General features: G+C 35.3%; 1 protein-coding gene across 1 annotated transcript in view; it reads right to left on the reverse strand.

Moving 5' to 3' along the window:
• HUWE1 (HECT, UBA and WWE domain containing E3 ubiquitin protein ligase 1) overlaps window positions 1-19,933 on the reverse strand; it is a 162,401-nt gene that overhangs the window by 131,883 nt on the left and 10,585 nt on the right. Inside the window, exons 3-4 of the mRNA XM_039851453.1 lie at window positions 4,866-4,932; window positions 183-281 (exon numbers count right to left, since the gene is read on the reverse strand). Of these exons, the coding sequence (XP_039707387.1) occupies window positions 183-281; window positions 4,866-4,910 (144 nt within the window). The 5' untranslated portion in view covers window positions 4,911-4,932. The remainder of the gene's footprint in view (window positions 1-182; window positions 282-4,865; window positions 4,933-19,933) is intronic.

Raw genomic sequence — 19,933 nt, forward strand, 5'->3', positions numbered from 1 at the left:
ATTTCCTTGGCAACCTTTCATAGGCTAAAAGCTACTGATCCGGAGCTGTGCTAGACATACACTGATGCTTTTTAAGTAACTGATGAATGAGGCTACCTCATTATGGTTTCTCTTTCAAACCAGAGCAAACAAAATGTTCTAGTCCAGGGAGCCCTGTCTTTTGGGAACATGAATTCACATACCTTTCCAATGTTCCATGTTTTGATCTGCTGCAGTTCCAAGAGTAGTTGCTCATCATTACAAACTTTGAGTTTGTCTATTAAGGCTCTGCAGTCTGCAGGCTGAGAAAAACAAACAGGTACTCACAAAGGGTGTTTTAAAGTATAAGGGAGACATAAAGAGGAAGAACGGGAAAAGAAATCGTTAAGCCAACACACTCAGCAATTTCACTTTTGATAGAATGTACTACTGAAGAAAAGTGGAAATTTACCTGATGATCACTTGGGATTAAAATGGAAATCTTATAATGAAACAATCCATATGTGCATTGTTTAAACACATATAAACCTGTAGATGTAGACAAACTACTTAGAAGAGTACAGTCAATAGAAATAACGGAAATAAGTTAAACATCAAATGAAAATAAAGAAGGAATCTGTACCATGGTCCAGAAGTTAATCAGAATGCTTGATAAGCATGTTGAAGGAAGAAGAACACTGAAAAATCCCAGTAAATTCACAGTTAAAGGTGAAGACTAACAATGGCTATATTTTGCTATAACAGGAAACCCTCTAGTAATAGTAGGGCAAAGAGCTTCTGAACTTTGTACAACTAGGACTCCATCCTTATTTACTTGGGGTTCCCATATCCATACATGCCTGCTCTCTTTTACTGATTAAAGGATCTGTTTGTCAGGTAACAATGTGTGGATTGAGAATTTATAGTGTCTGAAAGTGGAAGCAGGGATAGGGACTGGGACTGAGAAGCCTTCTCTTAACGGATGGCAGCTCAAAGTTATTACACTTGCTCTTTAACTCTACGGTAGTATGATATCCTGGGAATGGGCCTAGATTTGGAACCAAATAAATCTGGGTTCAGTTTTCAGCTTGTTTGATCATGAGCAAATCCAACCACTAAGCCAGTTTTCGTTTTTTCTCTTTTTAAATCTGATCGTGTTACCCTTCTGCTTCTCACTGCGCTTAAGATAAAGGCAAACAGCTTGATGTGACCTTATGTGGCCTGGTCTTGGTCTTCTGCAATGTCTTTTCTGAGTCTTTTGAGTGTGCCATGCTTTCTCCCACCTCAGGGCCTTTGCATATGCTGTTCATTCTGTCTAGAAGACTCTTCTTACCATCCTCCATCCTCTGGACTCATTCAATAGTCATTTCCTCAGGGAAGCATTCACTGACTTCTCTAATTTAGGCTAAATCCTGTTATATGTTTTCAGAGTCCTAGGTGCATCTTACTAACATGGTTTTAATCAAATGTTTATTTGTGATTATCTAATTAATGTCTACCTCCCTTGTAAACTCCATGAAGAAAGAAATACATCTTTTTTTTGCTCACTATTGTAATCTTAGTGTGTGTGTGTGTGTGTGTGTGTGTGTATCAGTGCCTGGCACTCAAAAAGTATTTGTTGCATGAGTTAATAAATGGTTAAGTGAATGAGAATCTGAACAGTGATAGTGGCACTAGGAATGGCAAACATGTGAAAGCCATAGTTTTCTTATCAGGAAAACAGTTCTAATAACTAGTAAAACACATGTGAAGCTCAAATGTTTGCCACATACATAAAGCACTGATCTCACACAATAGGAACCTAAATATTGAGAGACAGCATATTGTTAAAAAGAACATGGACTTCGGAATTAGATAGTTAGAAAGCTACCTCTTTGAATCTCAGTATCCTCTTCTGTAAAATGAAGCAGTATTGTTGTGATTTAAACTAGAAGTATTTTCAGTACTCAAAACAAAATGTGGAACAACAGGGGCTGGCTTAAGGTAAATTGTTTTCTTTAAGCTAAGTCCCAAACCTTTTCTTCCTCTAAAGTGAGATTAAAGCTACCTTAAATTTTTGTGTTAATTAAATGCATGTTAAATCCTTGGCATAAAATCCTTCCATAAACCAGGCCTGCACTTGTTCCTCCTCTTCTGGAAGTCATATATAGGTCAAGGGAGGGATGGTGAAGCAGTAGAAACAGATAACATGGAAATCTGAACCATATACTCAGTTCACTTGTGCCTTCAGGACCTACTTGGGCCTAGTATCAAATATAACTTCAATTTCTAATGGAATGCAGCTATGCAGATCTAATTTTATGATTCTATAGGTGATACAACACCCAGTTCATGATGAACATTTGGGTCCTATAATCACTTGTTATCTATCTCAGAATCAGGCATTCAATCTTCATCAAGGTCCTGTAGCAAGCCACACGGGCTTTTCTGAGTGTCAAGGTCCCTGCTCTGGACTCTGCAGTTTGCAGAATGCACCAGGGACAAAAAGTACATCTTTACCATCTTGTCCCTGCTATACTGAGTGTGATTTTCTTTACTCATAGTAATGAAAATGAAAGCACGTGACAGTTCAACGGCTGCATACCAACTGCTATGGTTTATATCGATTTGCTTCAATAAATATATCAAATCAAGGGAAAAAATCCTTTGCACAGCTGCTGAAACACAAAGTTCATCAATAAATGTCTTTCTTGTGCACCCACTATGGAAAACAGTATGGTAGTTCTTCAAGAAAATTAAAAACAGAACTACCATATGAACCAGCAATTCCACTTCTGGATATTTATCAGATGAAAATGAAATGAAAATGAAAAAAAACACTAATTTGAAAGGATTATATGCACCCCTATGTTCACTGCAGCATTATTTACAATAGCCAAGATATGGAAGCAAGCTAAGTATCCATCTATAAACAAATGGATAGAAAAGATGTAGTATACATATATAACGAAACACTACTCAGTCATTAATTGAAATCTTGCCATTTTTGACAACATGGGTGGACCTTGAGGGCATCAGGCTAAGTGAAATAAGTCAGAAAGACAAATATATGATCTCATCTATGGAGTTAAAAAAAAATAAAAAACAAGGAAAATCAAGCTCATAGATACAGACTAGTGGTTGCCAGAGGCAAGGAGTGGGTAAAATGAGTAAAGGGGTCAAAAGGTAAAAGAAATTAAATTTAGAAAGTTCTTTAAAATAATACTTATTATTGGTTATAGGAAGGGGAAATTGGGTATGCTAGAGAAAAATAGGCATCTTCAAGCCTTATTAAAAACATACATAGTCAATGATCTAAAAATTTCACTTTGTGAGTTTATCCTAAGTAATTTGCTACTAGCTATCAAATGTTGTGGACCAGGAAATTTGTATACAGGTGTGAATCAATGTACAAATCCTTAACAATCTACTAAGTAAAGGAAAAATAATTTTAATTTGCATTTCTCTGATGATCTACAAGGCTGAATTATTCTGCAAGTTTACCGACTGTTCTTTTCTAAAATGGCCTATGCACATTTTGTTATTGGGATATTTATCTCTCCTACTGATTTAGCTAAAGACATTAACTACAATGAGTTACAAATATTTTCCCCAGCTTGTCATGTGCCTCTGTCTCTTGGATAAAGTACTTCACATTTCCATTATTTGTATAGTTTCTTAAGGCAACATTTCTTTCTGCTCTTCAGTTTCAAAAAAAAAAAAATTTTGAGTACCTGTCAAAAACTCTAGGTGCCAAAACACATGAAACAAAATCAAAAGGAAATAAAAGTATTTGCAACAGATATCAAAAATGAATATACTCTATATATGGCATTCAGTAAGAAACTGACATTCTAATATCAAATACAAAAATAACAGCATGAGCAGACAAGTGATATAAGGCCAATGAATTTGAAAATGCATGTATTAAAGCATGTAAATTAGAACAGTGAAATAGTTCTTCCCCACGTATTAACAAAAATTTAAAAGATAATCTATAATGCCAGAGAAGGTATGGGAAAACAGCACTTCTCACGCTCATTAATATAACGCTGAGTGAAAAGGTCAGGAGAACTACCCATGCAATAATCTGGAAGAAAAATAACAAAATGTTAATAGTGCTATCTATTGGTGATACATGTCGGGTACTTACAGTTTTTTTAAAAACCTAGTATTTAGAAAATGAACTGATTATGCACCAGATACTTTGCTAAGCAACTGTGTCACATAAAGGAGGGAGGAATTACCAACTTTATTTTACAGATGTGGAAATGTGGAATTTAATAAAGTCTCAGCCACAAAAATCTGGTAAGCCTCAAACCCATGTCTAATTCCAGAGCTTGTGCTCCTAGAACTACAGCACAAAGAGTCTACGAGCGTGTCATAAAAATGCAATACTTTCTTAACCTCAGAATGCAGTTTAATAGAATAAATGAAGCTGTCTTTTTTTACTGCTGACATAAATCATCTGACATGGCCAACCAATACACGGGTTAAGCTGAACTGCATTTAAGAATCAGTAATAAGGAAAGCTAAACCCTGGCCTCATAACAAATCTAGTCAGAAAGGTGCTACCACTTTAATTTTCTAGAAAACGAAATTGAAAAAGATCCCACAAGTACAGAAAGAATTTTAACCCACATCTGATCTTGCCATTATTACCATAGAGCCTTTTGATGCATAGAACAAACAGCAGCCAGAGAGCCTACTTCAGGTACATACAGCTAGCTACAAAGTGTTTAGTGCTCACTTTTCACTGGTCACTTAGCTTATTCACTTTTTAATCAATGAAAGTTCAAAAGAAAATTTGATTGTTTTGCTGCACTTTGTATATAAGCGTGATCTATTTGGAAGACCAGTATGGGTGAACTGATGGCAAGGATTTTTTTCTGAAATAAAAAAAACAGAGCAAATTTTTGGATACTTACAGCCTCAGTAGGTGTCTTTTTCAGTTTAGTCCTGTCTACTTTCATGTTTTCGATTTTGTTTTATGATCTGAAAATCAAATCCCAAAAGTGAGAATTAAAGTTGCAATCTTGAACTCTACATGCTTAGATATAGACAATATAGAATGAAGAGCATACAAAATGTTTAAAATAAAAACTCTGGAGTTATGATGCCATGCCACATCAGAGGCACAGCTATGAGGTAGGGAGGGATAAATAATCTCTCCAGATAAAACTGACCCACATCCATTTTCTGGAAAAATCTATAACAAATTTAAGCCAAAATTAAAACGTCTTTTTTTACTTACAAATCTCTTCAATTCATAATCGAATATAAAAGAGTTCAATGTTTTTAACACACCTCAAGATGGAAAATTCACCATTCATATCCATGTAGTTTTCTAGAAAACTTAGCAATTGCATTTCTGGGAACTTATCCAAAGAAAGTCAGAAGGATGTACATAAATATTTAACAACAAGAATTCACACTGCGTGATCATTTGTATAATAGTGAAAAACTGGAAAGGATCAAATGTCCAAAATATAATTAGTTTAAAATGAAATATTGCACAACTGTTAAAAATATTGCACACAATTATATACAACAGCACACAAAGATGTTCGTGGTGAAATAAAAGTTACAAAACAGAATGAACACTATAAACCTACGTATAAAAAATAGCTAGAAAGGTTATGTATCAAAATGTTAACTCATTGCTAACAAAATGGATTATGTAGGATTGTTTTCTGTGCACCTCTGTATCTTTTACTGTTTTTAACCCACAAAAATATATTAGTTGTACCATAAGAATGAAGGCAACATAATATTTTATTTTTAATTAGGAAATGGAGTATAAGACTCCCAGTACAAATGTCCTGAGCACAGAACTAAGGTCATGTAATTTGGAAGGCTCAAAAGTGAACAACAGTCTGATTTAGACCCACAGTAGAAACCTAGTTGATCCCTGATGGCAGACAGGTCCCTTCAAGGTGCTCTGGCTAAGGCTCAGGTAGAAACGAAGGTTTCTCCCATTGGCAAACAGGACACATGCACAGAGGTAGAAGTGAACTGTAAGCTCTTTACACACCAAAGATTTCTGCTAACAATGTGTATTTGCTACAAAGCAGTCACTGGAGGTCAATGCCCCACCTCGCCCAAGGAGGTTGTCATAATATAAATCTGAACAAGCCCAAGTATAAATTTTAGGCAACTTTTGGCCTAGATTTAGTCCAATATACTCGGTACTGTGGAAATAACATATATATGCCTGCATGGCCGGCACCCATTCAACCAATGGTCATTCAGGAAGAGTTGGTGAAAAATCCAGAATATGTTCTCATGTTTCTGCAGAGACCATTCCTAAAGAAAAAAAAAGATGTTTTCCCTCTACGGTTCACAGTTAAGGTATATAATACCAATTTACTTAAAAAAAAAAAATCACCTCAACATCTAACAGAAAATGAACAAAATATCTGTCACCAACAACTTCCAAATATCTAAAATGAGGCCAACAGGATTCTGGCAACAATCAGATCCATGTAGTGTAAATCATAAGTGAGCTATTTATACATTTACTCTCAGGCTTGATTTTTCTCACAAAATTTCTCACACCCATTACTTAGAGCAAGTGGCCATCATACTACTATGGCTGTAATCATTTGCTGGGAGGCTGTTAGATTGCCTCTGCTGTATACTATCGATACCATACAACCCAAATCACTGAATGCTTTCCCTCCAAAATTAAGAATGTCCACTCTCACTATTCAACACAGTGTTGGAAGTTCTAGTCAATGCAATAAGGTAAGAAAAGGTAATAACAGGTACAGAGATCAGAAAGGAAGAAATAAAACTGTCCCTATTTGCAGATGACAAAAGATTACCTAAATAGAAAATCCCAAGGAATCTACAAAAAAACCTCCCAAAACTAATAAGTAATCTCAGCAAAGTTGCAGGATACAAGCTAAACACACAGATCAATCATATTTCTACATATTGGCAATGGACATGTGGACTCTAAACTAAAAAGTACAATAATGCCTCACGGTTGCTCAAAAAAACATCGAAATACTTAGGTATAAATCTAACAAAGCATGTATAGGGCTTGTATGCTAAAAACCACAATGCTGATTTAAAAAAATCAAAGACCTAAATATATGAAGAGATATACCATGTTTATGGATTAAAAAGACTCAACATAATAAAGATGTCAATTCTACTCAAATTTATATATAGGTTTAATGCGGTTCCTATCTAAATCCCAGCAAGATGTTTTTGTAAACTAAGATTATCCTAAAATGTATACAGAAAGGCAAAGGACTACAATAGCTAAAGCAATTTTGAAAAAGAAAAGAGGGAGGAATCACTCTATCTGATTTTAAGACTTGTTATACATATATCTATGTATTTATCTATATGGATACATACATCTACAGAAATTGCAACTGTTTATATAGTACTGGAAGAGTTATATACACATATATAAATAGACCAGAGACCCATACAAATATGCCCAACTGATTTTTGCTAAAGGAAAAAGCAATTCAAAGCATAGTTTTATTAACAAATGGTGCCAGAGCAGACATCTATAGGCAAAAAAAGATGAACTTTAACTTGTGTCTCATACTTTGATACAAAAATTAACACAAAATGGCTGATGTGGTGAGGGTGTGGACAAAGGAAAACTCTTGTGCACTGCTGGTGGGAATGTACATTGGTTCAGCAACAATGGAAAACAGTATGGAAGATCCTCAAAAAACTAAAAACACGATCCAGCAATTCCACTTCTGGGTATTTATCCACAGGAAATAAAAACACTAACTTTAAAAAAGATATACACCCCATGTTTATTATAGCATTCAAGGGTCTGGGTTAAGAACAATGAACTCTGGCTAATAAAAGAAAGGTTATTTACTTGGAGGATAACTGGTAGCTCACAGAACCAACAGGAAGGCTTAGAGATCCACATTCAGAAAACAGGAGGAACCAAAGAAGCGATACAGCCTGGAACTATAGCCCAGGATCTCCCAAACACACAGCTTAGTTGGGGGTACCTACACTGCCAACACCAATTTCTGGATGTCTAGAAGCTACTGCTGGTGGCAGAATGATTTCTAAATGGTCTTAGGTTATTTGCCTCAGGTATCAGTGACTCCAGACGCAAAGTCTCAAGTGTGAGCATCTGATTGGTCAAGCATAGGTCCCATGCTCATGCTCTGGCTGTCGAGGTTCTAGGCAAGCAAGTGCACTTTCCTTTTTTAGTTTCCACAGTGTTCCAGTTCCAAACTTTTTATAAACAGATTCACATTATAGGCACCCAATTAAAAGAAACAAGCCAAAACATATGAACACACATACATCCCTGTAACAAGTGCAAAATTAACCTGGTTTTTATGTCTGTTGCAAGAAACATCTATAATCTAAAAAAGGAAACATATCACTTTCCATAAGATATCAATTAAGAAAATACAAGATTTTTGTTCCTATTCTATTTCTAAGCTGGTTTTACAGTGGGAAGGGAGAATATTTTTGAGTGCCCATTACAAGCTAGATAATACTTATGCTGGGATTTTCCAAAGCACTTAGAATATCTTGCTCCATGAAGGAAGACAAGGTTCCAGTAATTTGGAAAATATTACAAATGGAATTCCCCTTCTTTTAGGACAGTCACATGGCTGACTGACATTACTAATGGCTCTAAGAAATCTTGGGTAAAGGAAACTTATTAGGGCAAAGAACCATTTTTTCAAGTGACATCTACTGAAAGTCCACCAATTTAAGTATCCCAAAGAACATACTTTGAGACGTGCTGCCAAGGGGCTTCATATAATTGTCTTTCATATAATCTTCACCAGTCAAGCCAAGTTTGTCCTCATTTACAGATAGAAAACTGAGGCTCAGATAAATTAAGTACCTTGCCTAGTTAGGGAATCTTGGCACCACGAACTAAATCCAAGCCTGACTCCCAAGTTCATGCTTTAATAACACGCTGTTCACTTTACCAGTTTTATTACTACATAAATGCCTGCAGATGAAAATATAAACTTGTGACAGATTCTTCTACATTGTTGGATCCTATTGTTCAAAAAATTATTGCAAGAGAAGAAACTGGGGCACAAGGTGAGAAGCTCAGATATTGTCATTTTCACTAATAATTGGAACAGTAACTAGGGAAAGAGTTCTACCTAATGCTTAGAAGTTAAACAGGTGAAAATCCATTACATAAAAAAAGTCTCTAACAAAAAGAAGTTAGTTCTAAACAAATTCCTGAACATGGCCTAGTTCCTTTGTTGGGTCAGACAAGAACTCCAGCATTAAGTAACCTCTACATGTAGTAAACATTTCTTTCTAAACTTAGGTTACAAAGATCAACTTTAAGAAAGCTAATGAATTATTATGAACCACCATCCATAGCTATTACCATGACTTCCATTTAATCAACCATTTCTTTTTTCAATTCTTTATTCCCCCAAACTTCATTTACCTTTGAGGTTTGAATCTTGGTTTTGTAGGGTTTACATTAAGATAAGTGTGTACAATGAAAAGAGTGAGGAAAGTTGCTCTTTAAAGGGTAGCTTGCTCTGTGGTAATCACCTCCAGCTGATTAAATTTCCAATGACTTTCAATATAAATCAGCTTAAGGGTAAAGGCCACCTGCAGTTCCCAAATCTGGCTCAACAGCAGTTGAGTGTAGTAGTAGATTAGCCTTACTATTCAAAGTATGGTTGAAGGATCAGCAGCAGTGACACCACCTGGGAGTTATTAAAAACACAGACTCTCAGGCCCCACCCAAACCTGAGGAATCTATCTTTATTTTAGTAAGACAAGACATTCAGGTGACTCATATATTAAAGTTGGAGAAGCACCAGATCAGAATACAGGCTCAGAATCAAGAAACCCACATGAGAATCACTGCTGTATCACTTACTCACTGTTTGAGCATGGACAAATCAGCCTCTGTGCACTTGTTTCCTCAACTGTGAAATAGGGATAACTAATCTCCCCACTTTCACACTTTTATCCAATCCATTCTCCGGAGAGCAGCAAAAGTAATCTTCTTAAAACATAAACCAGCTCATGCTACTTCCTTAAAATCTTTTAACGGTTTCCCTAAAATTACATCCAAACTCTAACCATGACCCACAGGGCATGAGTTGTACTCCTTTAACTTTTTCCAACCTCCTCTCTTCACAGCCACATTAGTCTTTCTGTTTAGTTTCTGGACCACTCTAAGTTCTTTCTGGCTTCTAGACCTTTACAAATGCTATTCCCATTGGAATGCTTCTGCCCCACACCCTCATTCTTCCCACAGCTAGTTCCATTTGAGAAACTAACTTGAAAATAAGACCCAAGGTGGCTTCCCATGGCAACCCACTTAAAGCTGGTCCAATTGTTATTTTTCTATTATGGTACCCTGCTTCTCTCATAGCAACTATCAATATAACTAGTTTGATTTTCTACAGTGTTAAGCTCTTAACATCTAGCACAGCATCTTCCATATGATAGGTACGTATATATTTGTAGAATGCAGTTCAGAAAAGAAGTATGCACTGAGAAAAAAATCTATGATTGTCAACATATACAGTACTTGAAGCCACAGGTCTGAAGATGATTATTTACAAGAAAGAAAGAAAGAAGCCCAGAATGAGTTCTTATTTGATCTAACATTTAAAGGTAAGGCAAAGGAGAGGCCAGTAAGGTAGGAGCAAAACTAGTTCACAGTATCATGAAAGACAAAAGATGGCAAGACTGATCAATTGTGTCAAATGCCAAAATGAGGTATGTCCAGAAAATGTCCACTGAAACTGGGAATAGAGATAACTTGAGAAGCAATATTATCAATGAGGTTGTGGGAAAGGAAAAACAATCAGGGAATCAATGGGAAGTGAGGCAATATACATAGCATGTATAGAAAACTTTTGAAAAGGTTGGTTGTAAACATAAGCAGAGAATTATGGCGTCATTGAAAGGTAGAGGGGAAGGGTGGGAAAGTGAAGTTAATGGAAAGAAAATCCCTATGAAACTTAAGGGTAGGATACTGTTGGCCTCTCACTATTTCCCCTTAACATAATGAACACTTATTATGAACAGCACAAATACTAACCAGAATTAGGACAATCCTCTCCCCAATCTATTAAAACTTGACTGAGTGTCCCTTCCTATGTGCTTATATTGTAACCTGTACCAATCACTTCCCTGACTATTAATGAGAAAATGTCTGCCACAGGGTTGGGAAGGGAAGAAACAAACATTATCAGTGGTTGCCTCTAGGTGGCAGGATAACACAGTTTTATTTATGCTTCATGCTTTTCAGATCTTTCCATATTTTCTACAATCATGCATCCATTTACGAGAATTTTTCTTTTGTACAATTTTTCTTAAGGTAGAAAACAGCGACCCCTGAGCCAAAGGGCATGCATCAAATTAAGAACAATATTATCTAAACAAATACCTTGGATTGGCTGCTGCCTGCTCTTGGAGCGTCTTTCCTATGCTTTTTGCTCCTTGATCCTTAAGTTTGGCACACAGCGAGCACTCAATATTTATTGACTTGGTTCATTATTGGTAGGTTAAGAACTGCTGCAACATGTATCGGAGTGTAGATCAATCAAAGTCAGCCTAAAATTCCCCGAAAGCATGGAAAAGCTTTATGGCAGTTTTTAATCAAAAATGCTTAAAAAACACTAAACTCCAACGTGCCACAAAGCAAAATACTCGATTATTTTTGCCTTGCAGTAAGTGATTTCCTTTGCCTCTCTGCAGTCTCTGAAAGTGAGAACTGTCTGGACCATCTATCATGTCAGGAAGCAGCAAGCCGAATCTTGAAACCCATTATTCATTATTTGATTACAGAAGCACAGACATAACATTAACTGATTTGTTAAAGGGGATACCACCAGATTGTCAGGCCTTTCCATTTAGTCTATTGCTTGATTATTTACATTAATATTCACCCAACAAATAGGCTGAGAATCCATTTACCATAACAACAGCTAACATTTACTGACCATCTATTATGCATTATCTCTAAAACAACTTGGAAATGAAGGCTGTTCTCAGTTTACTGAAGCCAAGAGTAGTCACGTACCCAGTAGGTGGCATAATCTGGATTCACATCAAATTTGCTCCACAACTCCACAGTACACGAAATATCTATATGCACAATCTACCCTGCCACCCCCCACCTACAGACATCAATATCCCTATCCTAGACCACATAAAACATGACCCCAAGTATTGGTGACCTGGATTTTATTGGATACTGATAAGATGTAATAATAAAGCAACTGATAGAGTATACAGATGCTAAATTATGTTGTACACTTGAAAATTATTATTAATCAATATTACCCCCAATAAATTTAATTTTAAAAACTGCATGCAGAAAAAATAGTGCATAGTAACTGCCTAATGTTTGCTGCTGTTAAGGAAAACACACACACAATAATAATAAAGTAACTGAGGAATAGCCTTTACTCACCCAAGACAAATCTGGAAATTATCTGCAGAAATACCTAAACAGAATCTCTTCTTTAAAACCTGAAAACACTATACCTCAGGTAAGTGTATAGGCTTGCTCTTGGTGCTTTTCTGCACTTCAATATACTCAAAGAGAGAGGAATCTGATACCTCCAGCAGTGACTTTAGATAAATGAAAGATGTCAGAATGCATCTCCTATACATCTTCTACCCTACTGTCCTGGGAAGCTGCAGATTCAGAAGTTATCCTTCTGGTCATTACTTCCAATTACTTAGAGAAACTGACATCAAAAGAATTTGGCAACACAACAGAGCTCACCAAAGTTGTAGATCAGTTTTGCCAGTAAAGAGGAAATGCCAGCATGCCAAAGAGCCCTTCTTAGCATTCCCAACAAAAAATAAAAACAGCAATGACTGCTGTCAAAGTTATGCAAATTAAGGAAAGACTCCTACTCTACACATTTTAAATTGATGCTTAGAATAACCCCAGTCTACCCTGTAAGAATAATCTGTCGCCCTTACCCTTCCTTCCTTGTGGCTGGATTTGGCACACAAGATCAATAACAACACTGACTGGGTTATTCCCTATCCAACACATCCAATGTCAAAGATTCAAGTGCTTTTTCAAGTCTTGCCCACCTCTAACAGAAGTTTAAGACATCAGTCTTTAAACCAGTACTCTATATTCAAATGTCAAGAACTTAACCACAGAAAAGCCTGCCACTATTTAATAGGTGCACTTCATGTAGAATAGCCACAGGTGGCATTCAGTGAGGTCAGGAAAACACATCCATCAGAAGTCTATCTACCTGAAAATTATCTTAAAATAAATCTGTAGTTCTCAACACTTGCTGTGCAAAATCAACCAAGACTTATTTTGAAAACTAAAAGTGTCTGGCCATACAAATATCTAACTCAGTACATATGTGGGAACTTTTTTTTCCAAGCTATTTAGGTGCTTTAGCTGCACAGCCAAACTTGAGGCACTTTGTTAGATATTATTATGATTTGCCAATTTGTTACACAGTAATTTTTAAATAATTAGGGAGGGAGTGAAGTCTAAATAAAACAAGAATAGCCACGTGTTGATAACTGTTGAAGCTGGGTAACAGGTACATGGGGGTCTGTCACACAGTATTTTCTAACTTGTGTTTGAAAAGCCCATAAATTAAAAATATTTTGAAGTAAGACTTTATCCTGCTAGATCTCTCCATTCCATCCTCCACATTGCTGCCAGAGCAATCTTCCTCAAACTCAAAATCTACCTACATTATCAAGTGCAAACTCCTTACCTAACCCAGCATCCAAGACCTCTAGGATCTAGTCCCTGTTTACCACTTACCAGGGCCATTACATAATATTCCCCTCGGTTCCCCCACATGCTTTAACCATATCAAGCTTTTTAGTTTCCTTAACATTCAAGACTTTTGATACCCTGACTCAAATTTTGCTCTCTGCAAAAACAGCTGCTCTCACCATATCCCCTAGAGCTTAGCTTAACATCACCTCCTCTATGAAGCTATTTCAGATATCCCCCTTCCCAAGTAAAATCGATCTCTCCCTCCTCTGTACCCTGCACATACCCTCAATCAACACCACAGGAATGAGTTCTGCATGAGTGGGACTGTGTCTATTTATCTTTGCATTCCTGTCACCAGCATAGAAACTGTCACTTAGTATATTCATAAATGAACAACTATCCAACAAATATTTAATGAAGCTAAAAAAAAAAATCTAAGTCACATTAAACTCTTTTGGTGAAATTTTCAACTGAGAAAACCAATTTATACAATTTATTCAATCTGTATCTTTCCAATCAACAAATACTATATAAATGAACAGAAGATGCGTGAGGCATTGCGATGGGTGCTATGAGATAACTAGCTATGTGTACAAAAATGTTAAAAAAAAATCAGAGAAAAAGGAAGATTAGAAGCAATGCTAATATAAAAGCAATGAAAGTCAGTACACAAAAATGCACAATTAAATTACAACTTCCTAGTGGCCAAAGCAAAGCTGGAAATAAACAGTTACAAGATCAATACAATACATAAGATAAATCCTTACATAACACCAGCCATAATCCTGGTTTTAAAAATTTGGATTTTTAGAGATTAAAGTTGCATTAAGCAGAAGACACCGTTAGCAAAAGTAAAACAATTAGCCCAATTTCACCTTTAGTCTAAAAACATATATACAGTAGGAAATATAAGAACAACATAGTAATTTGGATAGCCTCTTAAAGACATGTGGAGAAATCTTTAGATTTTTTTCTTGTCCTATACTGAAGGCTCACCATAAAAATCCTGAAATTCTATGGAAAACTTTTGCATATGTTATTTTTCTAGGACGATAACTGATAGCTTTTATTGGCTTCTTAAAGAGATCCATAACTTGAAAAACATTAGGAACCATCATTTCACAAAAAGATCTCCAAGACAATGTCTGCTTAACCACTATGATGTTTTCATTTTCATTTATGGAACACAGGCGTAAAGTATTTCTATTTCCCCTAAAGCCACATGATAGGCTGTCAAATACAATAAAGACAGTACAAGAAACCAAAAAAGTAGAATTCCAATCCTTTTGCATTATTCAGCTCCAATTCTGTCATATCCTGAGTTTTAAGAAAATATACAACACCTTTAAAGATTAAACCTCCTCTATATGTAAGGGGGAATTCTTTATTCCTGGATAAAAAATCCTCTATCCTGAAGGTAGAAAAGGCACAAACTTTCTATGGAAAAGCTAGACTGAGTATATCTCTAAATAAAAGCTAGGTTTTAATGACAAAATATTCTGACAAAAGATATATCGTGGAGAGGAGAAATCTCAGTAAGGTATTTGCTACCATACATGTGTTGATTATTTTTTTTAATTTAGAGACTGAAGAATACTACTGGAAGAAAGTCAAAATGAAGTAGAGGGCAACAGCATAACGGAAAGGCCCAGAAGTCAAGACAGAACTGAGATTAAATTCCATTTACTGGCTCTATGATCTTAGACAAGTTAGTATACCAGTCAGTAACCTCTGTAAAATAAACAATCTATCTCATAAGATTGTGCCTGGTAAAGAATAAGCCATATTATTTGTTTATTTCTTTTAGCTCCAGATTAAAGGGCAGCAATTTTATGCTAGATCACTCGTGCTCACGTGCACTCTCTCTCTCTACACACACACCCACGCGCGCGCGCACACGCGATCAAAAGCGAAAGAGAGCTGGTCTTTTCAACCCTTCTACATGTTATCTGCATATGGAGGAAAACATATATAGTAATATGTTAATCTCCAGACTGTTAGCCTTAAGTACTAACATGAACCAAAAAGTTAAACTTAACTTTGATGACCAGACTGGGAAGCTCCAGGTCTCATTCTCAAGTTAGTTATAGTTAGTCTACTCAACAATATTTGGGCCATGCCACCTAACAACCAGAGATATTAAGTGTATCTCAATTATTCTGAGCTGGTTCAAATGAATTTGGAAGGAACAGAGACAAAGATTCTTTTATGTGTTTCAAAAGAAAAAGTTATTTGTAGCAATTATCAAAGTGATATCAAACTCCTTTCAGAATGATGAAAATAATTTCAACTTCACAGGTTTGTTGTAAGGATCAAATTAGTTCATTGATAAAGTTTTAAAACAGAGCCTTTAGAAAAAAGATCATGTCCCAGCATACAGACATAACTGGCTCTGTTTGAGTAAACTGCATGGTACCACACAAAGCCTGGCCTATAATCAATTCCAATGTTCTTTAAATAACCCAAACAATGTAAACAATCTGCTGCTTTAAAATATTTGTATCTACAACATGAAAGGTGTTTACTGAAAATGAACAATACGCAAGAGTAGTGTATTTCCCTGCCACCAATTGACTTTGTGACCTTAGGACAATCTGGGTCTCAAACATACATAAAATGGGAATAATAACTGAGACTCTTTAGTTATTATAACACCCTGCTTTCAAATCAAGATAAATGGTAAGTATTAAACATGAACAATCTGAATTATTCTCAAAATTAGAGAGCAAAGAGCAACCAAGCCAGTTTTCTATTTGGCAAAAATCCCAACTTTTTAAAAAAACGAAATACACTTTTCCAAATAATTTACTTTTAAGCTGAGCATATTTAAAAAGATCAAATATTTTTTTTCCAAGATAGAGAACAGGAGCAACTGGCTAACCATCTGGATGAAAATAAAAGCACACACCTACTTCACACTATTAAACATAAAAAGCTAAACTGTAGAAGTATTAGAAAATAATATAGGGAAAGATTCTTGGAATCTTGGCAAAGATCTTTCAAGCAAATTACACAACCTAGAAACCAAAAAGGAAAGAAAAAAGGGGCACATTTGACTACATAAAAATTCTAAACCATAAACAAAATATCAGCAATAGGATAAAGGGTTAGTATTTCTAATATACAAAGAACTCCCGAAACTCAGTAAGACAAATAATCTTAAGACTGAAAACCAAGTAAGACTGAAAACCAAGTAAAAGGGCATGAATTTGCAATGTGCAGAGAATATAAACATTTGCTTAATTATAAAAATGCTAATCAAAGCAAGAAGGCGCTATTTCTTGCTCATCAGACTAGTTAAAATAAAAAAGATCAACATCTTGCCTTGGCAGATATAGGTGGAGAAAAGGGCGCTCACAGACACTGCTGGTGGAAATGGAAATTCAATACTATATATAGCCTTTCTGGAGGTCATTTTGGCAGTACTTATCAAAAATTTAAATGACCCAGAATGAATTCTACTTCTAAGAGCCAACAAAATGGAATGATTAAATTACAGCAAACCCATGCTTTGGAATGCAATGCAAACATTAAAAGAAATAGTCCAGCCATGTGTTCTAACATGAAAATATGCACAGTACACAAATGGATAAGGATAGTAGGTAAAAGGTATAAAATATATATAAATTAGTAACATACTTCTAGGTGTGGCATGAATAAAAAAAGATTGTCATTTGAGGGGAGACTAATTTTTAACCAAAATGTTTGTTTGAATCTTTAAAATTTACAACATGTTATTTTTGTAATTTAAAACAACTGAAAGAAGAAAAAAAGATAGGCTTAGAAAAATGTCACTTTAATTTGAAAGTTTTACAAGCAGAAAATTCAGTCCTATCTACAGTTTACAGCATACATAAATATACATGAAAACACAGAGCCAAATCAAAATGTCCCATGAAAAAGTTCCAATTTGACCTCAGGCTGAAAAGCAATAACCATAGTCAAAAGGGCATTCTTTGGACTTTTGACTTGTTCATTTATACTTCCTTAAATTTCCCCCATTTTGGGGGTAACTTTTTTATTGGAAGGGGGCCACTTATTCTGCAATTCCATGGATGACACCTGCTGGCACATTTAGAAACAGAAGTTCAGTTTTAAGAAAAGATATAGTACAGAAGAAACAAAACTGGACTAAGTAACCTGGGTTCAATGCCCGACTCCAATACTAACCAGCCATATTACCTTAAATGAGTCATTTCCCCTAATCTGGGCCTATAAGGAGTTTGATATGGCTAATATGAAATACAGGGTCTTCTCCAACTCTTCTTTTGGAAAAAGAGATTATCATTTTAAAGCCACTGGTAATTTGTTTTGCTGGAGGTAAGAGATTTAAATTCACTCATGCAGGCAGTCTGCCTTTACTTTTAAAAAGCAAAAATCTAAAGTGCTCTATGTAAAACGTTATCTTCAAGTGATATCTGCACCTCTCCAGAATATACTTCCTTTTAAGGCTGGCCTCGCCAAGATAATTAAGGAAATCTGAGGAGCAGGGAACTGGACCCCCAGATTAGGTCGTTAGATTGCAAGGTTGGAGGAGTCAAACTAGCCTCTGTAAAATGTGGCAGCAGATACAGGTATAAGGAAAGAGCCCTCTATAGGAATGACTGATACTGGATCTACCCCGATTTATGCTCTTCTCAAATACTAAAGTACCGAGGCTTGCCCTGAGGTGCTGTCATATTGTAAATCAACATGGATTATATATTAAACATACCACAGTGAACAGTGGATAGTCTTTCTAAAGGATGATTTGACAGTGTTAAAAAGTCTTACATTTGTGCATTCAGTTCTAGAAATTTCTTAAGGAAATAAACAGGGATGTCACAAAGATTTCTCTATTAAGATATTTCTCTGCTTCTTTCCTTCATTCAACACTTATTTACCAAATGACTACTGTGTGCTAGAATGCACTGTTTAAGATCATAAAAGGTTGAATACAGGAAACTGATTAATAAATTATAAATCATGCACACAATAGAATATAATGTAGTCATTAAAGACATTATAAAGGGAACATTATGACAGGGAACAAGGGTCGATATATTAGGTAGGAACAGCAAATTTAAAAATACCATTTGTGAAAAACTGGGGAAATCTGAATATGAACTGGATATTAGATATTAAAAAAAAGAACAAATTCCCTAGGTGTGATAATGGTATTGTGGTTGTGTAGGTCCTTACTCTTAAAACATGTATGCTGAAGGATTTAAGGATGAATATCATTCTTACTTCACGTGCTTCAGAAAAATTAAAGACACATATGTACATACAAACCAAATGGCAAATTCTTAACTGTTGGATATAGCTGATGATATACAGATGCTCATTGTGCTCTTTTCACAGCATTTTTATGCTTAAAAATTTCCATAATAAGTTGTTAGGAAGGAAATGAATTACATTTAAAAAAATATTTTTGAAAAAAATTGTTTATGCTACACAGGCATAAAAAAAGCCTTGGAAGAATATACTATATGCCAACATGTTAATAGTATTTATCTCTTGACAGGTAGGATTTCAGGAAATTTCTGTGCTTATCTGTATTTTTCAACAATAAGCTTCGTATACTTCTACAGTCACATGAAGACTATTATTTAAAAATAAAGTTAGGAAATCATTTTCAAACAAGTTAAAACAAAATGAACAAATGACTAAATAAAGTCTCATTCCCAAAGCATTCTTATGAAGTGATTTTACAAACTCTAAAGTAGTATGCAAATTTAATACTACACAAGTAATAACAGATTGTTGTGTGGACATCACATTGTTTTTGAAGTTCTATTTACGTGAGTAATTTATACCATTCTCTCAATACAAAAAATTCAAGCAATTCATGGTAATGATCACAGGGTTAAATTATTATTAAAAAAGTATTTCCCTTTTACCTATATTACCTCCCCCCTTAAAGACTTGGAGGCAAAAATGTTAAAAATGATCAATTCGGAGGGGGAAGTGGTAAGGAAAAGTTTTTATAACATTGTTCTCTGTACCCTTCGGTGTATTTTAAATTTCTCAGGAACAGAAATGCAAATATTACAGAACGAGCTCAAGTTTCCCTTGACTACTCCTCCCAAATAATCAGTTTACTCTGTTTAAAAAAAAAAAAACTATTAATAGCCATCATATACTATATAATATCTTGCAACTTGCAAAAATTATCTCCAAAATAGCTGAATTAATTTATACCATTTGTGGACAGTATTACAAGAACAGACTTTCCTCTATATTTTTTGCTATGACTTGATGTTGCCAAATTATTTTTTGCCAATCTTCTGG

The sequence above is a fragment of the Pteropus medius genome, unplaced genomic scaffold (genome assembly GCF_902729225.1).
Source record: "Pteropus medius unplaced genomic scaffold, Ma_sr-lr_union100, whole genome shotgun sequence".
In the NCBI taxonomy this organism is placed as follows: domain Eukaryota; kingdom Metazoa; phylum Chordata; class Mammalia; order Chiroptera; family Pteropodidae; genus Pteropus; species Pteropus medius.